General features: G+C 30.8%; 3 protein-coding genes across 4 annotated transcripts in view; 1 reads left to right on the top strand and 2 right to left on the bottom strand.

The window, feature by feature from the left end:
- Positions 1-302: 302 nt before the first annotated feature.
- stc (nuclear transcription factor, X-box binding stc) lies at positions 303-8,937 on the bottom strand. Its single transcript, XM_065502542.1, has 4 exons — positions 7,824-8,937; positions 1,844-4,612; positions 1,215-1,751; positions 303-1,134 (listed from the first exon to the last, which is right to left on the bottom strand). The coding sequence occupies exons 1-4, from the start codon at positions 8,322-8,324 to the stop codon at positions 1,033-1,035; spliced, it is 3,909 nt and encodes a 1,302-aa protein (XP_065358614.1). The 5' UTR covers positions 8,325-8,937; the 3' UTR covers positions 303-1,032.
- A 3,593-nt stretch (positions 8,938-12,530) lies between these two features.
- Positions 12,531-18,575, top strand: Acn (Acinus). Its single transcript, XM_065502653.1, has 5 exons — positions 12,531-14,268; positions 14,585-14,798; positions 16,790-17,030; positions 17,097-17,206; positions 17,277-18,575. Exons 1-5 carry the CDS (start codon positions 12,722-12,724, stop codon positions 17,475-17,477), a joined length of 2,313 nt encoding a protein of 770 aa, XP_065358725.1. The 5' UTR covers positions 12,531-12,721; the 3' UTR covers positions 17,478-18,575.
- Positions 18,576-20,350: 1,775 nt separating this feature from the next.
- uex (metal transporter uex) overlaps positions 20,351-27,152 on the bottom strand; it is a 55,041-nt gene continuing 48,239 nt past the window's right edge. For both annotated transcript variants that reach the window (XM_065499867.1, XM_065499866.1), the window contains 2 exons: positions 24,915-25,022; positions 20,351-24,853 (listed from right to left, as the gene is read on the bottom strand). In XM_065499867.1, the coding sequence (XP_065355939.1) occupies positions 24,611-24,853; positions 24,915-25,022 (351 nt within the window). In that variant the 3' untranslated portion in view covers positions 20,351-24,610. The remainder of the gene's footprint in view (positions 24,854-24,914; positions 25,023-27,152) is intronic.

Here is a 27,152-nt window from a genome sequence, read left to right as displayed (position 1 = left end):
TGCACTGTATTTTGAAAAATCCGGTGGATCGAAATGATTTGAGTTATGGTTTCTTCCGCAAAGTTTCTTGGAAAGAATAAGAATCGCGATGATCCTTTGTCGCAAAAAATTTTATAAATTTAAAAAAAAAATCACCGTTGTCTTCACTACGATTTTGGCTTACCGAATTGTTTGATCAGTATTGTTAGATCGCCATCGCTAACCATTCTACTTTAGTAAAGCGGATCCACTTGTTTTTACTTTAAACGTTTTGTTGAATACAGTTATAGTCGTTGTAGATTTCCAAATAATAAGAATTTCAATTTCTTTACAGTTCATTAATAAACAACTTTTTATTTAATAAACAAGTTTTTTGTGTTTTTTTGTTATTCTATATAGTTTTTCATTAGAGTTTTGTATTAAATGTTTGTTTATAAATTTAAATGATTATAAATTTGTATGTTAAATAAAGAATAATATTTTAAAGTTTACTGAAACCAAAAAAAAAAGAAAACAATTTTTTATATAATTATACTTTAAGATAAAGAAGAAAAATATAATAATAACATTCATTAACCAATCAATCCATTTGCAAAGAATATATGTGCATAACGTTATAAAAACAAAAGAAAAAATATATAAAATATGAAACAAAAGTAAAATTACCAGTTTTTTAAGATAAAGAAATAAATGAAAGGAAAAAAGTAAGTTGAAAAGTAATTGATTTTTTTTCGAATTCTAGTAAGCCCATGGTTGACATGGTTGACTAACTACTATAGCAAAATATTCATGTTGTAACATTGTTTTTTTTTAGATTAATAGTTTATTTTTTCTCATCAAAAAGGTGGTTAGTTGGGTTTTATGATTTCCAAGAAGTTGCTAGGGCTAGAGAGGAGTAGTAGAGACAGTTCGAAATTCATTTTAGTTGGGTAAGTTTATCATTTGTAAAGTATTTGTTTATATGTAATAGGTATAAGTGATGATTTTGAAAAAAAATATATATATTCCAATTAAGGTTTAACTTAATTCTTTGTGTGTGTGGTATTAATAGCATTATCTCTTTAAACCCCAGGCATTATTACTCGGCACTGGTACACGTCTTTGACCAGCCTCACGAGCTACTACTTCCATAATACTGGTAGCAGGAAGCCAAGACTAAAAAAAATAAAATAAAAATAAAAATTAATATAAAAATTAATTTGTTTATTATTTACAAATAAAATAAAAGAACTTACTCTATCCTTAAAAGCAGTAGCTACCACATTACGATTCGGTTCAGCATCATAGGCCACCGATTCTACGCCAAACATTTCACACATTTCATGAACCAACTGTCGCTTTTCACGATTCATGGTGGGAAATGAATGTGAGCGTGACTTTTGTTTACTCTCTTTGGCCAATTTCACCAGAGTGGTTAGAGCTTCATGAATCGACTTGACCAAAACCGGATCACGTTTAGCAAAGTTGCGTATGAAATCCGAATATTTTGTTAAGAGTTTTTGCGGCAAATCTGGATTGCGTATTTGTAGACCAATAGCCAAACGACGATTACGTTCAAGTAGACGACATTCTTCGTTACAATCTAAAGTTTTATTCGATTTACCGGAGAGTTTGACAGGAGCTAAAATTTCCGATAATTCCATGTAGTTACCACGCTGCATTTCAGCCATGGATGAGGCCAGCTGGGCAGTAGCAATGCGACTGAATTCGCGAACCAATTCAGCACAAGTGCGCATTTGTTTGCGATTGCCGCATTCGCATTGAACTTCAACCTGTTTTTGAGGAAAAAGAATTTTTAGGTGAATAAAATGTTTAATGCTATATTCGGCAGTGTAATTTTAGATTCATAATTTTAGTTTCTTACCATTTCTTTACATGGTGTTTCTGGGCAATCTCCATTGTGACATGGCGACATACACTTGTGGCCGCAATTGGAACGGGCAGTAGTACAGCTTTGTTTGCATATCTCACCGGGCACTTGACACGGACCCTCATGACAAGTCTTAATACACTTGTGGCGGCCACAAGGCAAAGGTTTATTACAAGCCATACCGCATGAGAAACTGTGCTGAGAACAGGGTATGGTTTTGCGTTGTTCATGCTGGCCATAACACCATTTGGTGGTGAACATCATACAGGGAGGACAAGTGGCTGCTGAATGGCAGTTATGTTGTGGCGCATGATCGCAAGGATGTTTACGCGAACAGGGGCGCTTGCAAACGGGACGCTTAGTGCCGCAGGGCACAGGAGGATAGATAACTTCAGCACCACACTCACAGAAGAGTTCTTCGAAGGAGGAACGATAGCAGGGCGGACAATTACCGCGATGACAGGGTTGATCACACTTGTGCTTGCCACAAGAGAGCGTATAGTTACAAGGCAGTGGGCAAAAGTGGTCGATGTCTATGCAGCACTCTTGATTACACTTGTGTTTGCCACAGGAACGTTTTTTCGTGCAGCGTTTCTTGCATCTAGCATCATCGGCTCGTGTCGACAGCTGGCGACATTTAATCATTTGATCCATATGGCCACAGCGACACTTGACCGCCGTTTGCTTGTTGCATGGTGGACAATTACCCAAATGACACTTGGATGTACAGTGATGGGGATTGGTGGCTTTGCCACATTTTAAAGTCTTACTACAAACACCTTCGCATACGGGTATGGGATCTAAGCAAGATTTGCGCTGTTCGGTAACAATGGGCATTTTGCCACAGGGACAAGAAGTCACAGTATCAGGACTTAATTTACAGGGTCTGCACTCATTGGGATGGCAGCAATCTTTACATTTATGATTGCCACAGCTTAAATCCTTACCACAAGGTTTGCCACATGAATAGTTGTGTTTATCATGGGAATCGCGAGTACAAGTAACCTGTCTTTCTTGCTTAGAACAGTGACAAGTTTGATCTACCTTCTCCTTGCAGGCGGGACATTTTCCCTCATGACATTTCTCCTCGCAAGTGTGCAATTCACAGTTCAAGAGTTTCTCACATGTTGAATCACATTCTATGGTCTCCTTTAAACAACATTGCATGGTTTTGGAAGTCTTGCCACAACCACATTCGCGTTTAACTTGAGCCTGACAGGGAGGGCAAGGCCCGGGATGACACTGCAGAGTACAGGCATGTGAACAGCCCTCTACACGTCCGCATACTTCCCCGCAAGAGTGAGCAATATCTTGACGATTATTTGTGGGATTTTTCAATTTGCCACAGAAACAGTAGTAGTCACGAGGAACATCTTTTTCAACATTCTGACAAGCAGGACAACGCCATCCATCATCCGACTTCGAGGACGAGGCCCATTTTATTATGCACTGCAAGTGGAGTATATGATAGCAATTATGACAAGACCAAACACCCTGATGAGCCTTAATGGGCTCTACGCAAACTAAACATTCCAGACGTCTATTTTCTATATCTCTTATAAGTTTTTCTCTTTGCGACAGTTTTTCGTTTTCTTTCTCGTAAGTCTTTTTGGGAGACCTCTTTTCAGGCGAGGCCAAAGGACTTTCCTTGCCATTATCATTGGAATATTTTTCCTCTACACGAAAACCATTGATGCGATCACGATTACGATTCCAATCATCACGTCTCTTGTTGCTGCGATAGTTATCATAACGTTGATGGTAGTCGTTGCGCTGTTGATTACGCTGATTGTGGCCACGATCAGAACGTTCGCCACGATCAGCATAACGTTCGTAACGATCTTCACGTTCTGTATAATCTTGTGAACGTCTGCCATTTTGATAACGTTTATTATTGTAATTGTTTTTATCTGCGCTTGCCTTGTCTTGGCCCTCAGAATTTCTTTGTTTGTCTCCATTGTTGCCATTCAAAGAACCACGATTATTTTTGCTAAAAGCTCCTGTAGTTTTAGCAATACCCGGTTGCTGCTGCTGCTCTCGGTCCCGTTCCCTACCATTCATGGTCAAGGAAGGTGTGGAAGAGTTCGAATTTGAGGCTGAATCATTATTTTGATGTTTCTCTTGTAAATTCCTAGAAAATCTTTCCATATTCTTTTCCAAACGATTGTTATTTCTCTTGTTATTTTCCTTATCATGTTTATTCTGATGACGATTATTACCACGAGAACGTTCATGTCTCTGCTGTTGTCGTTTCTCTTCTTTTTCAAAACTAGAATCCAAATTTTTCGCCATATCTTTAGATTCAGCTTGTATGTTGCCCTCATCTTTAGCATCGTACTGCTCTTGCGGTTTGCCTTTATAGACGTTGGTGTTTTCGGGATGTTTAGCCATGTTCTCCGTTTGTTGTTTTGCTTCTAGAGCTGTTTCGTTCAACGAAAGTTTATCAAATCTTGGCACAAATTCGGGAGCACTGGCTTGTAGTTTGGTATTGTTAAAATCAAAACCCGTGGCAAACGGATTGGCATAGTAAGTGGTACCATTTGTATTAAAGTTACCATATGAATTAGTATTATCATAAACATTTGGATTTGCCGTTGAAGATGCTGTTGATGATGTTTTGATGGCGGCTGATGTTGATATACCAGGACCAGTGTTAGGATTAATATTGTATTGTTGAAAACCATCCGAAAATACACTGTTGTTGTTGGAAATTTGATTATTATAGTTGGCAAATGGATATTGGGGTAGTGTGGGATCAAAGTACTGAAACAAAATAAAAATACATAAAAAATATTAATTATTGTACACTTGTGGCACAACTTTTCATAAAATTACCAATTTGTAAACAATGTTGACAAGATTGGAAAGATTGGAAAGGTATATCTCGAAAATAATGAATTCAGCGTAATTAGTTTAACCTACTGGGTGCCCCGCTTGACAGTTTTTTCAACTGGCACAGTGATTAGGGGACATGCCTTCCGTATATTATACAGTTGCGAAGAAGATAATAGCAGTACCACCAATTTTTAAAATATTTTAACTGTTTTCACAGTGCACTGAGTTTGACAAGCAGAATAAAGTAGATGTCGAATATATTGCCTACTTTTAACTTTAAATATAAAATTGGTCGATTCACAAGGTATTCTATCATGACATATTGCCATAATGTTATAATATTCCTCAAATATAAAAATGTTTAAAGACGTTATTTTACCGAAATAACTGTAATTACCGTTATTTTTAAAATAACGTCTCCGTTATAATTGTAAATACTGTTACGGCAATTCTATAAATAATTTTCAAATCGGTAGCCAGTCATGATTTAATCAATTTTTATATCAGACTTAGGATTTTAACAATTACATACACAAATTAAATAACTAATTTGGTATTGCTACAAAATAAACCACAAATTACACTGATATAAATCAGCTGGTTCCAGTAATATGGCTATAGAAAACTAACAAAAGAAAATGTCAAAATGGTTGTGGTTTGGAAATAGAGACAAATATATATCACACTCGTTGCCTATAGAAAATTGTATTTTTAATATCGTATCTGTGTAATCTGTGGAAATAACTTTCGATTCATGTTACAATTCATTTGTTTAGAGTTCATCAAAATTAAACATTGAACTTTTCGTATAAAAAGTTTATAATATTGATCGAAATACCTGCGACCGATTCTTTCTCATCCATTCATTATGAGCAGGGCAGTGATTTTCATGAAATGCATGTTTGTACTTAGCAGGGAAACCAAAATATGCAAATGCATGTTTTTTCTGGTGAGTCTAATGGGCACATTGATAAGATATTTACACGTTTCAGAACTATTTAAGAATTTTGGCATCGATTTGTCAGTGCATATTTTACCCTTAAATGCATATTTTTGCATATATTTGTTTTAAGAGAATATATATGTCATATTTTTGCTTTTTAGAGCATATTTTACTGTTTAATAGCATATTTTGACTTTATCAAAAAAAAATTTTGTCTTACTTATTTTTCGCTGTTGTGTTACAGATTTTTACTTCCTTTGTTTTGTTTAGAATTCAAAATTGAAAAATATATGGCTTTTTTTAATATAAAGTAAGCCCTATTTTAATAGTAGCGCCATCTAAATATCAAATTTTAGTTCTAATTGAAATTTAACCGTTCTAAGTGTTAAAGAAATATTATCTTTTAAATTTGCTCCTATAACATCAATTGATGTCGAAAGAACATTTTCTATGTATAAAAATGTTTTCAGATTCAATAGATGATTTTTATTTGAAAATTTAAGTCAACATTTTGCAATTGCAATAATAACCTTAATTGAAGAAGTGACTTTATATTTATATAAAATATCATCAAAAAATACCTCTCGAGGCCTTTGTATAACTTAAGTTCCTATTGTTTTTATGTTGTATTTGTTTTTTATTCTTGTTTTAGTTCTTGTTATTTTTGTTTGTTTTATGTTACCTTACCTTTTTAGAAATAAATTGTATTGATTATTTTAAATAAAAGTATATTTTTTGGTTAAAAATTATGTAAAAGTTTGTATTTTAAGAGCATAATTTTTAAATTTTATTTTAAAGTTTTTACTGCATATTTAAAGCGCTTAAAACGCTTTTTTATAGCATATTTCCGGTTTCCCTGATTATGACAATATGACATGATAGGATACCTTGTGAATCGACCAAATAAATTCAACATATTTAACTACATTGCACTCTTAAAAAATATCCGAGTTCTATAAAAAAAAAAATGAATTCAATAATCCAGTATTTTGATTTTAATTTGTGCTAATGTGCTATTTTACTACATTACCAGACCAAGTACTCTACATTGTGTATACCGCTATTATCATAATAGCCTTAATCAATATTTTTACAAAAAGATTAGCTTACAAAAATTTATTTTTTTCTCTAGCTCTGCAAACCACAACCATTGAAAGTGGATGTAGAATATGAAAATAACTATAAGGTTTGATGTTACTGTCATTTCTTTCGTATCTGTGTAATCAGTGGAAATAACTTTCTATTCATATGTTACAATACATTTGTTTAGAGTTCACCAAAATTAAACATTGAACCGTTCGTATAAAAAGTATATAATATTGATCGAAATACCTGCGACCGATTCTTTCTCATCCATTCATTATGAGAAGGGCAGCGATTTTCATGGAAATGCATGTTTGTACTTAGTAACCCAAAATCAATTTTGATCAATTATTTTTCCGAATCAGATAAAGATATAATCGCATATTATGCGTTTTTCCGCATATAATTTGAATATTTTAAATTTTATTTTTGTATATTTAACAATTTTTTAATTCGAATAAAAACTTTTTGCGCCTTACCCACATTAACACGAATTATAAGACAATTATGTATGTTCGTCATTTTCTTAGCGGGGCCTTATATGGGGACTATGGTCAAATGTCCTAATTTCGCTATACTTTACAATTTAATTTCAGTGTACTTAAAACTATTTTAATTTGTTACAAATGGAATGACAAAGTCAATATACCTCCATATTTGTTGATGGAATATAAAAATGTGTATACAAATAAAATTTGAATTTAAAATTTATTTCGAAGTTTTAAGGTGAATTCACCCGTGTTTCTGAAACATTTTTAGTTTGGAACATTTTTTTATATGTTTAAGAACCACATGGTTGAATTTCCATTAAATATTCAGCCCAATTATGAAAAAAATTCCCGGGAGTTTTTTTCCCTGTTATCATTTTTCCTATTCAAATTCTATGTTATTTTGTAAATATTTTACATTTTATAGTGTATTATTTATGGTTTTAGTACATATTTCGGCATATTTTTGAGCATATTTTTCAATTTATAGTGCATATTTTATGTACATGAAAATCTCAGCCCTGATTATGAGCAAAATGCTCTGAAAAAAGTTGGCACCTCTAATTGGCCTGTCATTTAAGTATAACATTTTCTATATAATTGCGAAATTTTATTAGAAACTTACATTATATTGTTGATGTTTGAGCTGCTGTGTTTGTTGCTGATGATTAGAATTGGTGCTGCCACCATTATTGGTGACATTGCTACTTCCACTAATGGCATTATTGTTGCTGCCTTTAGCATTAACATTGTTGTTATTATACATGCCCTCCATATTCTGAATAAAACTGAAAACGTCATCGTATTTGGAATTTTGACCCTCTACTTTTGTAAATTTATCATCGAGAGATGATGACAAGGGTGATTTAGTTTGATGAGGCGATTTCAAGTTATGTTGCATTATAAATTGATTAAAATTCACATAATTATTATTGATATTCGTTGGCTGCTGATGATGATGTTTAGGCAAACTCATAGACAAAGATTGTGTCGGAGTTTGATTGGTTGGGTGATGCTGATGATGTTCCAGCGGGTTACTAAGATCGTTAGATGTAGAACCAAACCCCGGCCAAAGTTGGGACAAAGGTGGTTGGGAAGATGACTGTGACTTTGAGTCGGCCGACATTTTATGTGTTTCAGTTTTCAAAAGATTTGACAGACTTATATGGCTGCAGCTGCTGCTTTGTAGACAGCCCAAAGGTGAAAGCACGTTGTTGCTGGATTTTGTACAATAAATTTATTTCTCTTTTAATTTTTTTTTTTCACTTTTAATTTTCGGCCTTTTTAGGCCATCACCTATGAAAATTGCAGTCAGTATCCGCTAGTTTTTGTTGAACTCCTGCCTTTGTAGGCGAAATTTTTTGGAAATCAAAAATTTAACTCAACTAAAATAGCTTTGCAAAAAATTAAAGTCCCACGTAGTATGTAGCGGCTGGAGGCACGCGTTAAAATTTTTCTAGTCTTTTTTCTTTGATTCACAGACGCATACAAAAAATGTACAAACGCACACACTGAAATCTTATGCTGTCAATATTTTTTTTTTATGTTATAAAACCAAAAATCAGTAAGTTTTTTGTTTGAACAATTACAAAAGCTTTTAATTTTCACATGTTGATTTTGAGTAAAAGTTAATTACGAAATTAATTTGTTACTTTTTCAACGTTAAATTAGAAAATGATAAGAGAATTACAATTCCTTATAAAATTAACTAACACATACGCAATCTATGCGTTTTTCTTCTTCTTGATTTTCGTTTTGACAATTTCACAAAATGCCATAATTTATTTCGCCATAAGTCCAATGTTGCCAGATTTATTGATTTTTTGTCCCACTCTTGGCGATTATTAAAACAATGTTAAATAAGTAGATTTTCCTGATTATTTTAATTTATACCACATGTAAAATTCTCAAGTGTAGTGTAAAATACATATAAAATGTCATATCGTCCCTTGATTACTGGTTTGGGCATAAATCAAGATTATCATTGATTTTTTTGGAATTGCTTTTTATAAATAGTTAACTGTTAAGATATTAAACGTTACTGGGATTTTGATTTGTTCACTGGAACCGCATGTAATGATTATTTTACAAATTTCACGTTGATGTTCGTCCATACGTACATAAGTTATATTAAACAAGTAAGAGAGCTATTTATACTTCAAAATAAAAATTTCAAATATTTTTAGGTAAACAAAATTTATTTTGTTTAAATTTTTTTAAATTTATTTAAATTTTTTTTAATTTTTTTATATTTGAAAAAAAAAATTTGTTTTTAAAATTTTTTTGTTGGAAAAAAAAATTGGGTTAAAAAATATTTTCGATTTTGACCTATTGTAGGTCCAACTTACGTCTTTGCAAAGGTCTATGAAATATCTATCATTAGATATCCATATTGTCTATATTAATGTCTTAGTAATCCAGATATAGGTCAAAAATCATTTGTGGACCGATTTTGCTGATTTTAAATATCAAACTTCTCGAAAGCATGTCTAACAGAATTATTGCAGATTCGGATCCCGAAGATATCTGGGGTCTTCAGAAAATTGATTTCAACAAACAGACAGACAGACGGACATGGCTTAATCGACTCCGCTATCTATAAGGATCCAGATATGAATACTTTATAGGGTCGGAAAATTATATTGTGGGAATTACAAACGGAATGACAAACTTATATATACCCTTCTCACGAAAGTGAAGGGTATAAAAATAGTTTTCTATTTAAAAGTTTAGGTCGAGTATTAATTAGAAAGGTTTTCGACAAGTATTCTATTGAAAATAATTATTTTACCAGGTTTTTATTGATTTATTTTCTATAGCAAACTTTATTTTTTAATAAATTTAATTTATTTTTTAATAAATTTAATTAATAAATATAACACTTTAATACAAATTAGTTTTACCTTCTCATTTCCTGTGGATTTAAAGATTTGACGATTTCATACAAAATTGATCTGGTAACTAAGCATACAATGGATAGTTAATATTATGACACTCTGATGTGTTTGTTGTATTTTTTTTTTGCAACAAAAAGCGTAAATTTGACAGTATTGCTAACAACGAATTAAAAAAACAGCTGTAATCATCTTATATTAATTCACCGTAACCCAATCTTCCAAGGCGAATTTATACAAGGTGGAGTCAGTCAATCAGCTGATTACTCTTTTTTCACTTGTTTGGTTCTAGCATCTGTCAAAGCTTGTTTTTATACTTCAATATCTATATATTCAAAGCTAATTAACAAAATATTTATATTTTGCATAAATAAGTAAAGCCCTCATTATTCAATCTACACTATATTTAGTTTTAATACATATTTGTTTAATTTTTGTTTTTTGACATTTATTAAGACCATTTGTTGTTTTTGTAGAAATACCACCACCTTGTATGAATTCGCCTTGCCAATCTTCTTTGAATTTCCTTTCTTCATGACATGCGCTTCAATTGCAAATATGTTTTTCGCCAGACAGGTTGAGCCAATGATGCCACTATTTCCGTGGATTCTTTGTCATGTAACGTGTAATATAATCATGGAACACTTAAATAAATGGTAGAACTTTTAATAAAAATTAAACATATTTATGTGCTATGTTGTATGTAAATTTCGAAATTATGAATTTCTTTCACATCACCAGGTCCGCCAGCTAAACGTTTTAGAATCTTTTGCCAAAAGACCGGCCAGTAGACTTTTGGTCTCATTTGAAATTATACGAGGAACTTTTACGTCTTCCATAAGAATAAGTGTGAAAAGGATATCTTGATCTCGATTATAAAACGGAAGACGACCACAAATCTGAAATGGAACCATACATTGTAGACAAAATTAATTAGATTTGATGTGCAATAGTCTTAAGAGTGCAATCCCTCATACCTTTTCATACATAACCACACCAGTGCCCCATCAATCAACAAACAAATTCTGCGACAGAAAACCTTTTCAAACAGTTCCTCACACGAACACGTGTAATCCTTACCTGACTGACAAATGGACTTGACCCTGCTTAAAATTTGGTGACATGAATTCGGTATATATAAAACTTATTTGGAACAATATTTGTGTAGGTACCTACATAAATAAAACATTTATGACCGATAGAGTCAATTTCGGGAGGACATTTGTATGGGGGCTAGGTGAAATAATGGACCGATTTCAGCCAGTTTCAATAGGCTTCGTCCTTGGGCCGAAAAAATTATATGTACCAAATTATATCGAAATATCTTTAATAAAACATGATGATTCACCGTACTACAAAAAGAGAAAAAATCGTTAGACACGAACCGGATGATATATGTACGTATGAAACTATAAATTAAATGTAGAAAAACTGCGTTTTCAGTTTTTCATTTCGTGATCCTGTCCTTTTTAAAGGACTTCAAAGTTTCAAGAAGTACACTTTTCAAAAAATATTTAAAAATACTCCTGCTGATCCAACAATGACAAATGTTATGTCAAAATAACAAAAGAGTTGTAAAATATTTCGTATTATCTTTATTTTATCCTGTAAGGATCAAAAGATATCAAAAATGTCCTTTAATATCCTATAAGATTGCCAATAAATTCTTTTAAAAAAATAGTGCGTTAAAGACCCAAATATTCTATACTAAATGTCAAAATTTCATCCTTTATATATATATAAAGTTCAAATTAAAATATAAAAAAAAATTGTATTAGTATACAAAAAAGTTTTATTAAAAGTAGGTTATTTTATTATAACCTACACCACCATAGTGGTGTAATGCCGTAATCTCAAATCAGAAAATTACGATCGAATTTACTAGATATCGAATGCGGTAATTCGGCCCCTGAATATCTTATCTCTTGATTTGTAATTTATATCTTTGCAAATATTGAAGTTATTAATTAGATTGATATTTTTTTAGAATTTTGAATACACTTTAAAATTCGAACTTCTTCCTTCTAAATTGTGTCGAGGAAATTTGAAATTATTTTAAAAATCCAAAAATGGCGTTTCTCGCTGCGTTTCGCTGCTTTTTTTGAGATTCACAAACCAAATTCTGTCGCAGAAAACACCTTCAAACCGTCGAACAACGAGTCATGTGTAATCCTTACTTGTCCGACGAGTAAAAAATCCCTGCTTAATAGTGTTTGTCAAACACCCATGTAATTTAGATAGGCGTGTTTGACGAGTCTGTTTGACAAACATGAATCATGTTCCAGTCGTGGAAAGTGTCAAAAACAAATGCAAAATACAACTCTGTAGAGCAAAGGAAAAAACTCAGACAGAGTTGATATATTTTTAGTACAAAATGACAACTGAAATCGTCGTGCGATGTGGTAGCACTGAGAAATATTCGTTTTTTCCTACACTGAACGTACCGAACAAAAAAAGATGGTTCCCCGCTTGTGAAAGCATTAATTGAATTTTCACAAGAAAAACTGGAAATAAACCATAGTTTTGTTTATTAAACGTGAAGTAAAATATTGAAATAGTTTTTGCCTATTTTAAACTGAAATATTGTTGGTCATATTTGTGGTTCAGTGAGTTTTTTTGAATTAACATAATGCGTAGACGGAGTGAAAGAAAAAAGTCTACAGATGTGTCTTCACCAGCCCCGGCATCACGTCGTACAAATCGCCGCCGCAAGTCCCAGTCCGTGTCAGAGGATGACAGGAATGCGGAATCTAATAGTGAATTAAAAAATGAAAAACCCCTTGGAGATGATGTTGAACAGAGTGGCGGAGAAAGAGAAAGGGATTCTAGTGAGGAACGATCAGAATCTAAACGTAGGCGTAGCTCGCGTATGAGAACTCCTGTTAAGGAACTGCGTACAAGTCCCGCAAAGCGTCGTACAAAACGTGACACCACACCGGATAATAAAATAAATACTATAATCGAAGAAGAAAATGGTACGGTTAATAGTGAAAATGAATCCAATGTGGAGGACATTGACAAACCACTCAGTAAGAAGCCCGGCAATGAAGAAGATGCCAAAGATGAAGAAAAAAATAAACAAGCTTCGCCACAAAAGAAAAATAACAATGAAGACGACCAAAAAAAAATAAATGAAAAAGAATATGATGTTAGTCCTACAAAAGATGAGGAACCGAAAGAAACCAAGGAAAATGTCAATCAAGTCGTTAACGATGACAAAAACAACAAAGACGAGAATGATGATGAATCTCGTTCTTCGGTTAAAAGCGACAAAAATGAAATTCATGACAAGGATGACCAAGATGAAGTCAAACTTCATACTCGTGACAATTCACCACGGTCGCGTAGCAATAGTAGTGAGAGAAAAGATCAACAGCAAACCACAAAGAAATGCGAAAATGATAATGACGATGACGAACCGGAAGAGGGTGAAGTTGTTGAGAAAGCCAATAAAACAGATGACAAAATCAACCCCAGAACTGAGGTGAGGGAACGCATTTTGAAACGTCACTCGGTAGAAGGTTCAACAGCAGCTACTAAGGATGACCCCAAGGATCATCACAAGTCGGAGGAGGTAAACAACACTCAAGACGGTAAAACTAATGAATCCTCTAATACTACTGCAGCAGCTGATACAGGTCGCCACAACGTCAACGCGAATACGACAACAACCCGCAAACGCCGTTGGATTACTAAGAAAGCCACTGAGAGCAAAGAACAAATTCTGGCCATTTCTACAGATTCGTTGAAGACTCTCATTGCCGACGTTCATCCAGTGCCGTTGAGCGATGTGCAGTTAGAGTCCTCTTCGGAAGTTGAGGAATTGGTATCAGAACGCGAAGAAGGCGAACAGTCACCAACACCGGAGCCGGAGCGACGTCGTGATTCCGTAGAGAAACTGGAAAAAACCTCCAAACTAGTTATAAAGTCTTTAAAAGAAAACAATCGCCAAGTTCAGGTTGTTCCAGGTGTTGGTGCTGTACCCGCCTCCATACAACGTTCCCCTAGTCCGGCCCGAAATCAATCCAGCAGTGTCTTGTACATAACAAATTTAGTACGCCCTTTTACTGTTTTGCAGTTAAAGGGTTTACTCGTACGTACGGGTAAAATCGTTGAAAATGGCTTTTGGATCGATCGCATTAAATCCAAATGCTATGTCGAATACGAAACGGAGGAGTAAGTATATATTTTATTTACAATTACATATAATAACGGACTCCCCTAAACTCTTATTTTAAATCGAAAATAATATTTATCCAATTATTAAGAGGATACATGTGAGTCTTTAGAAACCCCAGTAATAGCTTTGTTTAAATGATTATATTGTCAGAACTTTGGTATAATTATGTTTGAAATAATAAAAATACATTAGTTTAAGCGAAAATAAGAAGAGATATTCTTTTAAAATAAAGTTGCAATTATATATTTTTAGGGGAGGATATTAAACCAAAACAAATCAATTCTAATTTATTTATAAAATTATCCTTTTCAGTCAAGCCATTGAAACCCGCCATGCATTACATGGTGTACGCTGGCCTGCTTCGAATCCAAAATGTTTAAATGTTGATTTTGGTATCAAAAATGATATGCTTAAAGCTATCGAGTCAACTAAAGAAGATGCGCCTAAATTTGGGCAAGAAACTAATAAAGACAACCTTTTAGTTGGATCGGGCTGGAGTAGGGAGCGTCATGAAGATGATAAAAAGGTAAGATCAACGATTTTGTTTTCTCCAACATAAAAAAGCAACTGCAATTTATAAAAACAATTGATGAATCCAAAAGTAATCTTCATGAGTCTTACCGGAATCAAATTATTATTATTTTAATTTATTATGTTGAAATCACAACATTTGAAGGCAAATGTATACCATTGATGTTTTACACTAGATTTCTGATTAGATCGTTTGTCACAACACAATTTCACTGTCAAATTGAAATGAAGAAAATCTGCTATTAATATTGGGAGAGATAATTTAAAGAACAACTGTCTAATCATACATGACTGTAGGAAGATTTTGTGTAGATTAAAATAATAATAAACAAGTAAGATAGCTGTATTCGGCTATTCCGAATCTTATATACCCATCACCAAAGTGCATCACTGATGCCACTACCTGCAAACTTTTGCAACAGATAACTAAATGATGCTTTGGTTGCACAAATTTGCTGCATCACTGCCAAAAATTTGCATTAAAAAACGTTTGACGTACAGCAATACTGGCTTTTTTCGAACGCTAAACTTTTAACATGCTGCAGTGATGCAATATTACTGCATTTACGAACACAACCATAATTTGAAAAAAAATTTGGTTAAAAAAAAAATTGGGGGAAAAAGAACAAGAGTTCATCGAAGTCAGTCGATAACATGAAGATCATTCGTTTCATTGCCAACGCGATGTTCTGTTACCGGCTCCGACAGAAATAAATATATTTAAATCCCAGTCTATGAAAGATTTATACCTTCACATTCAATCATTCTACCAGAAATACCAATCCGTCAAGCATCTTGACTCAGGAATGAATTTTCATGTTTATGTTAGAATTAAATTTATTGGCTTTAGGTTCATTTTTACTATGTAATATTTTAAAGAATACATTGAAAACACAAGGATAAAAAATACATCAAAAACATACATGCTGCTATTGCCATTGTGGACTACAGGATAATAACTAGAGAATCCAAACCCAAAAACTAGTCGACCGGTTTATTCATTGTTGTAAACTCGACCGGATTCGGTTTTCTTTAACTTTTCGGTTTTTTGTAAAACCAGTTTTTTAAGACGGTTAACCTATTTTAACCAAATATATTTTCTAAATCTTGAAAATATTTACTTATTTTATAGACAATGTTGCATTTGAGAATATTTCGTAAAGTATAAAATATAATTGCTAAATTTAGACTCCTAAAATCTTAAACAAATTCAAAATTGCGAAGATTTAGTATACAATTCTTAACATACATATCGTCACCTAAAATGCAAAACAACATGCACGATGAAAAGGCATTTTAAGCTTATCAAAACGGTAGTTATGAGGCAAAACATTTGTTAAGACAAACTAATAAAAAAATTTCTAAATTTTTTCCCAATTATTTTTTTATTTTTATTTTTGTGGGTTTTTGGAACTATTTTTAAGGATTCAAAAACATCAATTGTATTAATTTTTGATGCAGAATCGACTGGTGAAATCATATTTGCAATATATTCAACCGTTTTGCTCTACCGACAAATGTGCTCAAAATCCGCGTCTTTAGGTGCGTTTATTTACGCATAAACCTTCAGAAAATTATGATACTACCCGCAAATCAAATTTTTGAAATTAACTCTAATGCTTATACACTATTGTTTTATTGAGGGGACGATTTATTTCATTATTCTGAAAAAATGAAAGGTAAAATATAAATCAAAATAAAATATCAAAATCTATTTATTTTTTTTTCTTATGAAACATCCATTAACATCTTTAATTGTTCTTCTTTAACAAAGCTTTTTCGGTTAAACAGGTTTTTTTTTAATTTGATGTTTTTTTGATTCATACCTTAATAATAACAAACTTTGTAATAATAAGAAAATAATACACACACATATTGCTTTTGTTTTCTGTGTGTTTTACTATTATAGTTTGTAACTGATAATGACCAAGTGGCTGGGTTGCTGAATCTTAATAAATATATTAAATAATTCTTTATTTTTTGAAGGGCTCTCGACCAGTGCGCGAATGGGATGTTGGTAAGAAGGAGAATTTGGATCGTGAGAAGGTAACCAGAGATGTGGATAGACGACGGGAACGCAGCCGTGATCGCAGTCGAGATCGTAGCAGGGAACGTAATAGCAGGGATCGCAACATGTCCAGAAACCGAGAAAATGAAAGAATTGACCGGGAAAAGGAACGCAGACAAAGACGTGAAAGAGATATTCGAAGTAACACCTTATCACCAGGTATTTTCTTTAAAACTTTGCCTAAAAACAATTATTTTAATATTTTTAACAATTAATTAATTTTAGTGCGAAAACAAAAGAAAAAGGAAGATCCCCCATTAAGACTATTAGACGATCTATTTCGTAAGACTAAAGCCACACCATGTATTTATTGGCTACCATTAACACCAGAACAGGTAAGTTATTGAAACTTTATAAAAATCTATTATCTATTTAAAATTCATTATGTGTATGATTGATTTTCAGATTGCTGAAAAGGAAATACTCCGTCAAAAACGTTTAGAAGAGCAAAAGCAACGTCTTAAGCAACGGGAATTGGAACGAGAAAAAGAGCGCGAAAGAGAACGCAACCGACAAAGTGACCGTGACAGGGATAGAGATCATCGTCGCAGCAACAGATCCAGTGATAGACGGCGTTCACGTAGCCGTGATCGACGTCGTTATTAAGGTGGCGGTATTTATTTTTATTGCAGATCACATTTTATCATCAAATTTCTACTTGATGTTATATAATTATCAAATATGGTTTTTTAGGCTGATGCACACACATAAAGTAACATCGTATTTTTCCCATCTTCAGAAGAAAACATACATAGTTCAAACCTCTCAATAATAATTGCGATATAAGAACAAAATCGACAATTATTATACACATGTATAGACATAAATTTTGCTTAGTATTTGAGAACTTAAAGCAAAACTTTTACCAAATTATATTTCAATATTAAGCAATGAGTAAAGTAATATTTATTGAAATATTTTTATTTTATGTACAAACAATAATTTTCGCAAATTTCCCTAAAAATATGTATATTTTACGTTAAAAATATTTCAATTAATATTTTCTTATTGTTGCGCTATTACAAATGTTAGGGTTTTTTCTAATTTCAAAAAAAAGAATTCTTTCTTTTTTCCTTTACAAATATTTGTAGTATATTATTTAAATTTTTTTTATACATTTATTTAAAAATGTGTTTTGTTTTTAATATTTTTTGTTTTTCTTTTATTAAAAAAAATTGATCTTAAGAACTTTTCTAGCATCCTCCACATATAAAAATAACCCGATCTGCCAACCTTATCTAAAATTCTAACAGCCACGTTTGTCACGACCAATGTTGCCTCGATAACGCTGGGACACTTAATCGATATATTCTCAACAGCAGCCTTCTTCTATACTATGCTAAATCATCAACAACATTCAGCAAACAATTGAAATAAAACCTAAACTACAAAGTCCATTGTGTGTATTCATTTAACCACTTAAATTTGGTTTAAACAAGTAATAACGAGTTGGACTGCAAAAATTTCATCGTGAAACAATTTATATATACACAATACATACAATAATATATGTAATAATATATCAGCAAAAATTAATTACAAAAATATCTGAAACAAAGAAAACTGATGTAAAGAAATATAACATACATCAACTGCAATTGCAAACATTTTTAATACATTAGAGTACTTTTCGAATACATTTCGATTTATTAATGTTTATGTCAACCAATTAATAGAAATAAAAAAATTACATACCAATAATAACTGTGAAAAATGATTTTTATTGCTTACTTTTAGAAAACATATAGACTAGAAATAAGATGTTTGGCATGTTCGTTGAAAATTTATAAAAATATAAAATAAGTATTTGTTGCACTAAAACAAACTTTTCTTAAATCCGAAAACTGTATCTCGTGCATTATCGATATCGACGAAACATATGAAGCCCAATTATGAATAATAATTCCCCGGAAGTTCAAATTCAATGGAAAAAACTCCCGGGAAATTTTTTATTCATAATTGGACTGATACATTTTTTTTTGCTGTCCTCTTCACTCGCTCTACTGATCGTGTAGTTGGATATAAACATATGGGCTAGATGAGATTCCAACAATGATTGTCCAGTTAACACCTTAACTAGTCTCCCTTGGTTTTTTTGATTTGGATTTCCCCATAGAATGTCTGTTGTTTTGCCGACTGTATAGTTTCTGACATGTTCATTCTTAAACTAAGGGAATTTTTCCAGGGCGATATAGCGTGATGCCATGATGGCCTGGGACCCATATCATCTCAAGATATTTGTAATGGGAGTAGGGATTTATCTCCTTTTTACATTGTAAAACGTTTCAAGATTAAACATTATTATTTCTGAGGGTTTTAATAACCGCTTGACTAACCGTAAAATACGAGCTGAAGTTTTTTCATCAATTCTCTTCAAATATTTAATATCCTCCGTAATCGACATTTCTCAGCCTGAATAACAGTATTGTCATCTGGGGGATAAAAGTATTTACCTTTATTATTATTAATTTGAAAGTAAATTAAAATTTTATTTTATAGATTTTTGGTAATTATTCGAACTTTTTTATATATATAATTTGAAAGTAAATTTTTTAATTAGGCTTAAGTTCATTTTTATTATAATTTATTATGATTTATTTTATTTATTTGAAACAGTAATATAAAAAGCCTCTTGAAGCCAATAAACTTATATTAAAATGATTTACACCTGAATAATAATTAACAATTCAATGAATAATTAGTTAACACAATATTTAATCTTACTTTATACCTTTATATCAACTTAGCCCGTTGAGACACCTATTTTTATACCCTTCACCTTTGTGACGGGTGGTATTCCATAATTTCCACAATATAATTTTCCGATATAGATATTTTGGATCCTTATAGATAGCGGATGTCCGTCTGTTGAAATCATATCTCCGAAATTCTTCCGGCTCGGTTGCTATTAAATCGGTCCACAAATGGCTGAGATATAAGGAAAAAACCAGGATAACCTAGATTTTTGACCTATATCTGGATTACTAAGTCATTAAAATAGACAATATGGATATCTAATGATAGATATTTCAAAGACCTTTGCAACGACGTATATAAGACCATAGTAAGTTGGACCTACAATGGGTCAAAATGGGAAAAACTATTTTGTAACCTGAATTTTTTTTCACCAAAAGTTTTTTTCGCTAAATGTTAAAAAAAATTAAAAAAAAAAAATATTTAAATTAAAAAAAAATTTAATTTAAAAAAACAATTCGAAAACATTTTTATTCCAAAAAATGAAAAACTACTTTGTAAGAAAAAAAAATATTTGTTTACCTAAAAATATTTCAAATTTTTATTTTGAAGTAAAATTTGGTGAAGGGTATATAAGATTCGACACAGCCGAACATAGTTCTCTTACCTGTTTTAACAATTTTTATATATTTAAGGCATAAAACATATGAACGATTTAGTTTTCTATTAATTACCATTTATTTTCCAATCAGATCCACTGTTACGTTAAAAATAAAAGTGAAAAGTTTCATTGTGAATTAAACATTTTATTTATTTAAATTAATATTACATATACTTAACGCAGGCAACAAATATTTATTAGTTTTTATTTTTTAAATCCTATTTAAAATACATTAAAAAATGTTCATTTAAATTTAACAAAAAAAAAATTAATTATTCATATTTTTTTCAGCATTTGTTCGTTATTCATTAAAGCTGAATTTTTAAATTAACTAATATTATTTGCGACTTGTTATTGTTTTTTTTTATAATTTTTTAGGAAAACAAATTTTTTAATTACACTTTATATTCTATTAAACATTATTCTAATAATGCAGTTTTGTTATAAACAAAAAATAATTGTATTTTTTTTAAGTAGCTTTTTTTTTAAATTCGTTATAAATTTAGATTTTATTTTAACAAAATAAACAATAATAAAAATGATAATAAAAATAATATAAGATTTATAATCTTAAGGTTTTTACAGCAACAATAATATATTTAGCAAACAAGACACAAGACTAAAGGCGTATAAGCTTAAAATTAATTAAAGTAAAGGTAAAATATCAAAATATGTAGAAGAAAAAAAAAAATATAACAGAAATACTTAGAGCAAATGGTAAAAAGTGGTAGCGATTATTGATATATTTGATCAATAGTTAACAAAACAAAATTTGCAAGGAAAACTGTTTTGCTAAAGTTTTGACAAATAAACAATTGGTTTATTCGTTTGCTTGACAGTTCTTACTATTTTAACTAGCTTTGAACGGATTGTATAATAAACACAACAGCAGCATACATAATAAAGTAAATCATTTCATCATGTTTTTTAACCTTCCGAAATTTTGTACAAACGCATCGAAAGTTCACATTTTCGCAAAGGATAAAAAACGGTGAAATGAATTACATTATCAGTTACGAGGTGCCAACATGTGACTTCGGAATCAGTGTTGATATTTTGGAATATATTGGTATATGAATAGACAATGTAAAAGGCTGACAGGTGTTTCAGGACTAATTTTGAATGTTTTGTCATAATAATTTACAAAATTATTTGAAAATATGACCTTTAGTTTTTTCAAAATATTAACAAAAGAAGAAATACGATAAATTATTTTTAATTTTTCTATTTGCATCTGGAACAATTTCTCATTTTTTAATATCAGGTGGCAATGAAAGGCAGATAAGTGGCTTTCTTTGAAAGAAAATAAACCTATTATTGATAAAATATAGAAAGTGAAGCATAAACAGTTTTCCAAAACAATTGTATGGCTCTCAATCAATTTGCTGCAAATGCCAAATTCGGACTTTTTTTGTTTTCAACACCCTTCAAATGCATTTCCAAAGTGAAAAACTGTCCCAATGTTTTTAAATTAAAATAAATTTAGAGTTTTTGGACTTTTTTTTAATAAAAGATAGTTTGTAGATTATTTTAAATTAATGTTCAAAAGTGTGAACATCGATATTTTAAACACCTGCAGATAAAATCCTTCAAAACTACTACATAAGGGCATGGGAGTGAACCATTTTGTGCTTACATTAAATTAATACAGTGTACTATTAGGGTATATATTATGTTTGACCTTTTTGCTAAACTTTTATAAAATACTTATGTAAGCTTAAGGTTATTTTTTTTAAAAAATCTTTATAAGACAAATACATATTTCAAAGTTTGTAACGAAATATTGGAATAAAAATATAAAGATTTTTATAAAAAAAAATAAGGCCTGTCACACGTTTTGTTCGAAATGGTTTCAATTCCGTAGTTTTATTACGATCAATTTCGTTTTTGGTTCTTCAGATTCCTTGTAATTTGTTAATTTAAAAAATATTTAATAATTTTGTATTTCTGATATTAATTTGACAACGTTTTTTATATTAAAACAAAAGTGAAGTTTTTGCTACAGAAATTGATTAAACATTTTAGAAAAACGAATAATTACTTTGAAAACTGAAAATGGTTTCATTCCGAAAGAATTTTTAGTTTTACTTTTTCTAAAAAAGCAAAATACGGAATTAGTTCCACTTTCGATCGGAATGAAATTCTGTGACAGGCCTAAATATTTGGTTTTAGGTTAGGAAAAAATATATCGTCTTCTGTTTTGTTGTAAGCCCTTAAAATGAAATGAAAATACACAAGATTTGGAGTGAATAAATCCTAAATACATAATTTATAATCAGGTATGTTCTGAAACTCGCGCGTTTGTCAAATCTAATGTGATTTTTAAATCGCTAAAGTTGTTTCTGCATGTTCTGAAGCGCACGCGTTTTTCTTGTGATTTGCCTCTGCATTCTTCTAATCGCTAATAATTTTAGGAAAAATAAAAAAAATTATTCTTTTCATATTTGGTCTATTCAATAACAAAAAACTATTACGAATTATTACAAATTTTCACACAAACATTTTAAATTTGTATTGAAAAACTGGAAAATTTATAAACAATTTGTGATAATTCGTAATAGTTTTTTGTTATTGAACAGACCAATTATTTCATCAGCTTCTTATTTTAATCGGCAGTGCATAAAAAACAATGGTCATACAAAATTAATAAAACTAACGAACATTTTTTAAATTTCATATTTTTAATAAAAATTGTAAAAAAATGTTACTTGCGATTTTTGAATCAAATAAAATGAAATGTTATTTACTTGAATTAATTCTTAATTTTGTTTCTTCTGCCAATAGTCTTGTGATTACCATTTACAGAAAATCAGTTTTTGCGAGTTCAAGTTACAAACGCAAATATTATGCGAGATGCGAGTGTCAGAACATGCCGGAATAATTTAATTCTGTAAAACTTGAATTGCCTCGAATTCAGTAGAGATATTTTTAAATATATTGGTAAGCCGGTCCAATACAAAATTATTTTTAAAAATAACACATTAATTCAAATTTTCTAAATATATGTATTTTGTATATCTAAACAAATATATCAAATAATTTTTACCATATGCTAAAGAAATATTAAATAGTAACACATTTTGTTTTGTGAATAGAAAATAAAAACATAAAATTCATAGGTAATAACAGATGTGTTTCCGTACTTGACAGATTAAAAGGCATTAGGCAGAATTAAAAAAGGCTAGTGGAATAAGCTAGACATACATCGTATTTTAAATTAAAATAGCATTAATATTTTATCGTTGTTTTTGCTTCTATCACTGTTACTTAGTTTTATAAATTTTATTGAGTACAGCAAAAGCTTGCCTGTAAATTCTGAATGACTAAATCTTGTAATTCTAACAAGTACGAAAACATAGTAAATATGTAGGCAGAAGAAAATAAATTAATTATTTTATAAATAACTAACATTTCAACAAAAGCAGGCACATATTTATAAACTAAAGTATATTTGATAACAGATAAAGAAATAAATGAACGAAATAAATTTGTTTTAAAACTTGAATAATTAATTATACATACTTATGAATTTATATAATAGTAATAATAATAGTAATTGTAATAATAATAATTGTTGTGTATATGCTTAAGTACATAAATAAGTATTTTTGTTTTGCAAACACGTACAAATTTAATATACTTTTCTTCGTGTTTTATATTTTTATATATGGTGTGTCTTCTTCCGTGTGTTGTATACATACATATATATTTATATATAAAAAAAGAAACGTTGTTGTACGCAATGAGGTATTAAATTTGAAATAAGATATAATATTATACATATATATTTTAATTTATAATTAAATGTCATAATTATTATCATAACCTTTATGTTCTATGTATATTATATTTTTTGATTTTCAATTTTCGTTTAGTTTTAATCTTTTGGTTGCTCTAAAAAATATTAGTTTTTTTTATTTTTTTTTTAAATCAAATATAAATCACATATTTTTTTCTAACTTAAAAGAAAAACAGGAAGTTCAAGTTTTAAACGATTGCTTGGTATTTTTTGTTGTTGTTTTGTTTTACATATAAAAGAGAAAAGGGTAGATAGGGGCTTTAGACATTAGTATATATTTGAAATAATTATAGACAAATACGAAGACTCTTGTTGTATCATTTCATTTAACACACTACTTTAAAATTTCAAATTAATTTAATTTAGTTTGTTGTTGATGTTTTATAGCTAGTAATAAGGTTTTAATTGAAAACTATACGTATACATAATAATAAGGGGTTAGTTAGGAGGGGAAGGTTTCTTTAAGTTTGAAGTGCATAACTGGTTGTTGTTCGGCTTAAAAAAGTTTGTTTCTTAAGCAAACCTTATTAAATATTTATTGAACAATGTTAACAGCAACGCAGGCTGCTGTTAAATTGGCTCCTGTTATTTTGAATTGGTATTATTGTGCTTTAGATCTGGTTTGGGCAACAGCGGTGTGGTGACAACATCATTATTATTTACCTTTTCCCCATTCTGTCTATCACCATGATGTTCAATGGTATTGTAGTCAATGGCAGCCGCTTCTGAAGTCATAAGACTACTAAGCGATACAACATCGTTGTTGCTTCCCTGTGAATTGTGTTGGGTAGTGGCAGCGGCTATACTACGACTTTGCTGTGAAAAGTCCTATTTGGATATTGATTTATTTATTTATTGATATTTAGAGAAGTGTTAAATGGAAACTTACATTAAATGAAGGTGACGCTGTATTACTGCCAACTGCTGAAGTTTTGCGGATACTTTGGCTACCACGTATATGATTCGGTCGATCATCGTCATGTAATGAATGTAGTAACTGCAATAAGATAAATACAAAATTAACAATTATTAATTAATAAAATAAATTTAAAAATATTTAAACATCTTGTAAGTGAGATTTATAAGTATTAAAACTGAATTTAAGCAGAAACACAATACTGAAACAATTTGCGTATCTATTTAACACAATTTATTTTATATATTCCGCTTTCTTCAGTGTTTGAATTTCATTTGTACCAGACAGGTTTGATCTTACAATAGACTGCATTGTATTGCATTTGTTTCAAATGTTTCCTCAAGTTGGTAGCTAAAAAGTTTTATTATACAAAAAAGATCATATCATTTTGAACATATTTGACAACTATGCTGGATAGATGACTAATAACACTAGTTTACAATGTTTTTGCTCATGAATTGAAACATATGGGGATTTGTGTAATTAGGTCTTCTAACTTCGGAAAAAATATTAAAAAAATCCTGGACGTCAAACTTTTGATATATTTCTTAAAAACGAAACATATACAAATTTACATTAAATTAGTACAAAAAAATTAAAAGTGAAGTGTTTTAGTTCTATTTTTATAATTATTTTCATTTGTCTCCCTCACGACACTCCAACAGTAGTCTCCTAGCATATTCTGATCCCAAAAACCTTGATAATTCCTCTCGAAAATCTTCAAATCTTGATGGAAACGCTCTCCATGTTCGTCACTCATGTGTCCGAGGTTTTCCGGGAAAAAATCCACATGAAAATGTAAAAAGTGAATTTTGAGGGATATATTTACACCCATCAGTTCAAAATTATGTAATAAATTCACAACAATATCTCTGTAATTTTGACTTTTCTTATTCCCCAAAAATTCTTGAACAACAAGTTTAAAAGAATTCCATGCTGCATTTTCAACGTCGGTTAATAGACACTCAAATTTGGTATCAACCAAAATGTTTCTTATTTGACGACCCACAAATATGCCTTCTTTTAGTTTAGCCTCGGAAAGACTTGGGAACACGCTGCATAAATATTGAAATGCTGGTTTTGTCTTATCTAAAGCTTTTACGAAATTTTTTAATGTAAATAAGCATTTTGCAGTGTTTGTGTTATAGGAAAACCTTGATTTGACTGAATAATTTTTCCGCAAATAAAACAAAAATGGTCTGGGTTTATTTTACACTTTCCAGAAGACATTTTAAAATAGTTTTTACTTTAGAGTTTTGTATTTAATAGCGATTTATTAACGTTTATCTACAGGAAAGATGTACTTTTAAAGAGTATTTATTTTTTTCCCGTTAATTTTTTTTGGAATTTGTCAAAAGAATACAACTCTGATGAAAGTATCTAGTAGCTTCGCCAGAGTGTTATGTACCCAAAAACGATGTGAATACCTAATTACCACAATTCGGTGTAGTGTACCGAGTGTGCATTAGTAGTACTCAGGTCAGGGGAAAAATAAAAACCCATATATCTCAAAATTTGGACGTATAGAAGGGAAACAAAAAATGGTCAATTAACTAGCGTCAATAGCTCTTCTCGAAAATATAAGTTTCATTCCATGAGCAAACAAAAATGTTTGATTTGTAAACTAGTGTAATCTGAACAAATAATATGAACTCAGTACTAAACAGAAGTGGGTAGTATTTATAAATGTTTCAAAATGTTTATTGTTTCTTTTTAACAACACAAACTGTCGCCGTACATTCCTAATCCGGACAAATTTCGCGGCAATTCCAGAAAAAATGTTGTCGGGAAATGTCAATCAAATGATTCCATTATACAGATTTTTTCGATACTAGCAACAGAAAATCAGTTGATACAGACAAATTATAATTTAAGTAAAGTAATATTTGTCACACCATCTAAAATTTTTCAGCCACCGCAGAAATATTTGTTTATTTAGACTGAATCATTTGATTAGCAATAAATTCGGTTATGTTTTCTACGTGCAACAATTATCCAGTAAGATAAGTGACAGCATTTTGTGTTTATGTCAGGTTTCTGGGATATCATACCTTCAATAGTCCTTCTGAACTATCGGACATGAAGTTAGAATGCATCAATGCCTTTTTATGGAATAGAAATTGACTACCGACGCTAGATACGGTTATCTCCACGGATGACCTAGTATCTATCAAATGACTGGAACACACTATTCTCCTCTTCTGACCTCCT

This window comes from Calliphora vicina, chromosome 2 (genome assembly GCF_958450345.1).
Source record: "Calliphora vicina chromosome 2, idCalVici1.1, whole genome shotgun sequence".
In the NCBI taxonomy this organism is placed as follows: domain Eukaryota; kingdom Metazoa; phylum Arthropoda; class Insecta; order Diptera; family Calliphoridae; genus Calliphora; species Calliphora vicina.
The sequence above is the reverse complement of the archived record's forward strand: the minus strand, read 5'-3'. Positions and strand labels throughout refer to the sequence as shown.